Source organism: Colobus angolensis, unplaced genomic scaffold, assembly GCF_000951035.1.
Source record: "Colobus angolensis palliatus isolate OR3802 unplaced genomic scaffold, Cang.pa_1.0 Scaffold6, whole genome shotgun sequence".
In the NCBI taxonomy this organism is placed as follows: Eukaryota; Metazoa; Chordata; class Mammalia; order Primates; family Cercopithecidae; genus Colobus; species Colobus angolensis.
The window spans coordinates 8,069,215-8,074,005 of NW_012119598.1; the positions used below are offsets into that span (position 1 = coordinate 8,069,215).

The 4,791-nt window shown below is 42.5% G+C and overlaps 1 protein-coding gene across 1 annotated transcript in view; it reads right to left on the minus strand.

The window, feature by feature from the left end:
* The window catches only part of LOC105526800 (isocitrate dehydrogenase [NADP] cytoplasmic-like), a 24,441-nt gene that overhangs the window by 5,799 nt on the left and 13,851 nt on the right, over positions 1-4,791 (minus strand). Inside the window, 1 exon segment of the mRNA XM_011962905.1 lies at positions 2,139-2,280. Coding sequence (XP_011818295.1) covers positions 2,139-2,280 — 142 coding nt within the window.

Consider the following 4,791-nt stretch of genomic DNA (forward strand, 5'->3'; position numbering starts at 1 on the left):
CCATGTTGGGCAGGCTGGTCTCAAACTCCTGGCCTCAAGTAATCCGCCTGCCTCGGCCTCCCGAAATGCTGGGATTACAGGCGTGAGCCATTGTGCCTGGCCACCACTACCCTGATTCTAACACCATATATTAATATTATCTATTTTTGAATGTTTCCTTTTCAAGTTAACCAGTTTAAGTTTGTTCCTGTGGACAGAAAACCTTCCTGTTAGTATTTTTATCTCAATTATAAGGATAAAGAACGCTATTTTTTTCATCTTTTCCCTTAGTGCCTTAGAGTGGTTGGACCAGCTTGATATAAAGCTGTAGAGCTCAAAGACTAAAACATCTTTCCCACAGATGCTGTCAGTCTATTTGTTTGATCGTTTGACTGAGAGGCGCTGTGAACATCTCTTTGGTAGCTGGTGCATTTTAGTGCTTATTTGTGGATCCGATTCAAGCCATATATATTTGCATATTTTACTTTTATGCACGTGTGAAATGTGCACGTACACACACACAGAGCTCCTGTTTTTCCTGCATTGATTTCTCCTTTCCTATTTCTACCCTCAGGAGACATCCTTCTCTACCCCACGCTATCCTTGCCTTGGGCTCCTGGTACAAACCTTCCTCAACAAATCCCAGTCTCCAGAATCAGTCACCCCTGTACACACTGCCTTAAAATGATTGACTATTTAACATTCAAAAGGCGCACACAACCATGGAGAATGCCCTTTCACATCTACTTGTGACGTAAAGACCATAAGAAATCCAGGTTTGGAAGGGGAAACCGTGTAGTTAAAGCAACTGGTAGAATGTGTGGCTTTTCATTATCTGCCTGAAGTTCCATTCTGAGTTTTTCCCGAATGAGGATGGAATGTCTGTGTTTATACATTTTTTTCTTTTTAAAATATGTCTCAGGCTGGAGTGCAGTGGCTATTCACAAGTGCAATCATAGTGCACTATAGCCTCAAACTCCTGGGCTCAGGCAATCCTCCCACTTCAGCCTCCCGAGTAGCTGGGCCTACAGGCAGACACCACTGCTTGTGGTTCTGTGTTGAGACATTTGTTTGCTGAAGTGACAGGCACCCTGTTTATGAGCTCATTCATTCATTCTTTCACTCACTCATTCATTCATTCATTCATTCATTCAACACATCTTTCCTGAGTCGTATAATGTGCCTGACATTGTTTGAGAGGCTGAACTTCTCGAGGGAGAGATCTGTTCTTCAGACCAGAGGGAAATTTGGAAGCCCAAATAGAGAACAGTATTTATAGATCTGACCTTTAGACTACAAGAGGCACCTAATTCCTTAAAATAGAATAATGTTGCTTTTCATTATGCCATGCACATGATAAGAGCTCTGTATATATTTTGGGATGAGGGCAATAGTATTGTACATGTTTCTCTGAAATAAACTGGTAAAACTCTGGATTGTTTAGACTGAAATGAATACAGATCATTATTACTTTTTAAATTAAGTCTAATTTCTTAGTTAAGTCACCACAATGTATTTGCAGTTGTTTGTGTACGGGCCTGTTTCGTTCTTGGAATAATACTCACTCCTTTTGAAGCTGCCACCTTTCCTATTAGTTCTACTATGGCGGTGAGCATCATATTCTACCTTTGTATATTGCCTTTCATTTTAAAGGCTTATGGCAGAAGGATCTGAGGCATCCTTAAGGAAGCATTAGGTAGATGTATGAACAAAATACTACATATCCTTTTTGTGTTATGCAATAAATCATACAGTGCTTGCTTCAGATGATTTCTTCCAGGTTCACTCAGCAATATTCTCTACCCAGACTATATAGCCTTGACTTTCAATAAAAAACAAATATGAGGCCAGGTGTGGTGGCTCACATCTGTAATCCCAGCACTTTGGGAGGCCGAGGTGGGAGAATCACCTGAGGCCAGGAGTTTGAGACGGGCCTGGCCAACACGGTGAAACCCCGTCTCTACTAAAAATACAAAAATTAGCTGGGTGTGGTGGCGCATGCCTGTAATCTCAGCCACTTGGGTGGGTGAGGCACAAGAATCACTTGGACCCAGGAAGCAGAAGTTGCAGTGAGCCAAGACCACTCCAGGGTGGTGCGTGGGTGACAAAGTGAGACCCTGTTTCAAAAAAAAAAACAAAAAAAAACAAAGATGAGTTACCAAAAAAGTTTTAACAAAGGGCACAGTGAGGAGAAAGTCCGCCTCTTTTCATGGCCAGCATTCTGTTTCCAGTTGATAGTTTGCACATAGCCAGCTTTGACTGAACTCACCCCTGTTAGTGCAAATTTCTCTGAGATCTGAACTGGGAAGAGGAAAGAGACATTAAAAATGAGCTCTCTGAGTTGTGTTTAAATTCGTCACATTGAACCCATGACTGTTAATCCCATTCACAGCTGTAGTAATTATATTGCATAATCATTGAGGGGAGACCCTCCCCCTTTTGTATTCTTATTGAATAGAGAAGACAGATAAATGTCTGAGCTCTGCCCTAAACTAAGATTACTTCCTACAAAAGAATTCTGGACTCAGAAGGGAAGCATGATCCTTTACAAGTGAGCTCACCTTCTCCACTCTCAGTTCAGGGATAGCAAACTCATAGATCAGTGATTCCTAGTCTGTAGGACATGATGCCTGATGGGGCATTTAAAATCGTGGGATTGCAAGCATTATCTATAGACTGCATACACAGTATTTTACACCTACACGTACTATTCAAAAACATGGGGATGTGTAATTCCAATTAATAAAATACAAATTTGCTCAAAGCATCACTAAATTCATGACAGTTTTAAAAATAATACTAATACATAGTGTTTCCTCCATTGGTTATTGTCAGAAGATTTTCTTTGCTTAGAAGCAAATTAGCAGTTTTGGGTAACAAGATGGTCCTCGTAATTTAGAAGTTTGGGGGTCACTGTTTGAGAGTGCTGGTGATCTATGTTTAACTCATGGATGACTTCCTCCTAGCTCTATAAAATATTGAGATGTTGACATCCCAAACTTGTTATAACTGGAACATACATATGAATCCTACTCTGCACAAGGCACAATATTCTTGATTTCATATTTTCCTAACTCCCTTTCCTTTGTCTCATGGCATTTACAAATTTTTTTTCTTTTTCTTTTTTGAGATGGAGTCTTACTCTGTCACCAGGCTGGAGTGTAGTGGTGTGATCTCGGCTCACTGCAACCTCTGCCTCCCGGGTTCCAGCAATTCTCCTCCCTCAGCCTCCCAAGTAGCTGGGACTACAGGTGCACACCACCATGCCCAGCTAAATTTTTGTATTTTTAGTGGAGATGGGGTTTCACCATATTGGCCAGGACGGTCTTGATCTCTTGACCTTGTGATCCGCCCACCTTGGCCTCCCAAAGTCCTGGGATTATAGGCGTGAGCCACTGCGCCCGGCCCAGTATTTACAAATCTAACTGAAGACATATGAAATAAGTGCACACAAAAGTTACATAACGAGTTAAGAAATGCAAGGAGAAAACATATAGTACACGAACAATTGCCAAATGCTGTGAACTCAGAGACAGCAGAGAGGGGAAGGTAGGGAGAGGGAGAGGAAGGTGAGTAGTACGGTGAGAGGAAGTGTGTTCCCAGGGCTGACATCAGAGCAGGTTTTTATAGACTCTCATTCCTGACTCTGCTGATTGCCACCCAAGTAACCATGGATAGATAACCTGACCCCGCTAAGCCTCTGTTTTATCATCAATAAAATCAAGATTATAATTATAATACCTCTCATATTGTGTTATTGTGAAGATAATTTATGACAAAATATATTAAATGCTTCATACTATAGCTAATGTATAATATGTGCAAACTAAATGGCAGCTGGTGTTTATTCTATTAGACTGTAAATCCCTCCAGGATGGGAAGTATGACTAACTTATTTTTGCTTCCATAGAATCTAGCACAATGCTTGACTCATAAGTACTCAATAAAAGGAAAACATTTGCTGAATGTTTTGAATGTAATGAAGGGAAGGATACATGGATAGATGGTGGGATGAATTTTTTTTTAAATGAACTATGGGCTTTGGTGACATGAAAAGGTGTCATGGAGAGCAAAAGGTGAATCTAACTGTGCATGGAGAAGAGAGGAGGGCACTGCAGTGGAAGAGGGCAGAAACCAAAACACAGAGGCAGGAAGGCACCTGGGATTGGGTATTGGGATTCGGCTGTGGAGGGAGTGGCCTGCCAGGCTGGGGAGTATGTATCTTACCTGTGAACAGCGGGATCCCATGAAGATTTGTGAGGGGGTGAATGGCATGAGGAGGGAACTTGCCAGAGGGTTAGCCTGGTGCTGGTGTGGAAAGGAAGGGGGCAATGCATGCTAAGCGAGAAGTGGTCAAGTCCCTGACCAGAGTGACAACTATGGAAATAGAGACAAAGGACTGACTGAGGAGAGGACAGAGGTCCCACATCTCAATTCTTTCGGAATTGGTAAGGTGGTCACTTAAACCATCTACCAATATGCATGCTAACTCTTGAAAGGCCACATTTTTCACTGGGCATGGTGGCTTAGGCCTGTAATCCCAGCACTTTGGGAGGCCAAGGCGGGCAGATCACCTGAGCTCAGGAGTTCAAGACCAGCCTGGCCAACATGGTGAAAACTTGTCTCTACTAAAAATACAAAAATTAGCTGGGCGTGGTGGCACACGCCTGTAATCCCAGGAGGATGTACTCGGGAGGCTGAGGCAGGAGAATTGCTTGAACCTGGGAGTCGGAGGTTGCTGTGAGCCAAGATCATGTCATTGCACTCCACCTGGGCAACAAGAGCAAAACCCTGTTTCAGAAAGAAAGAAAG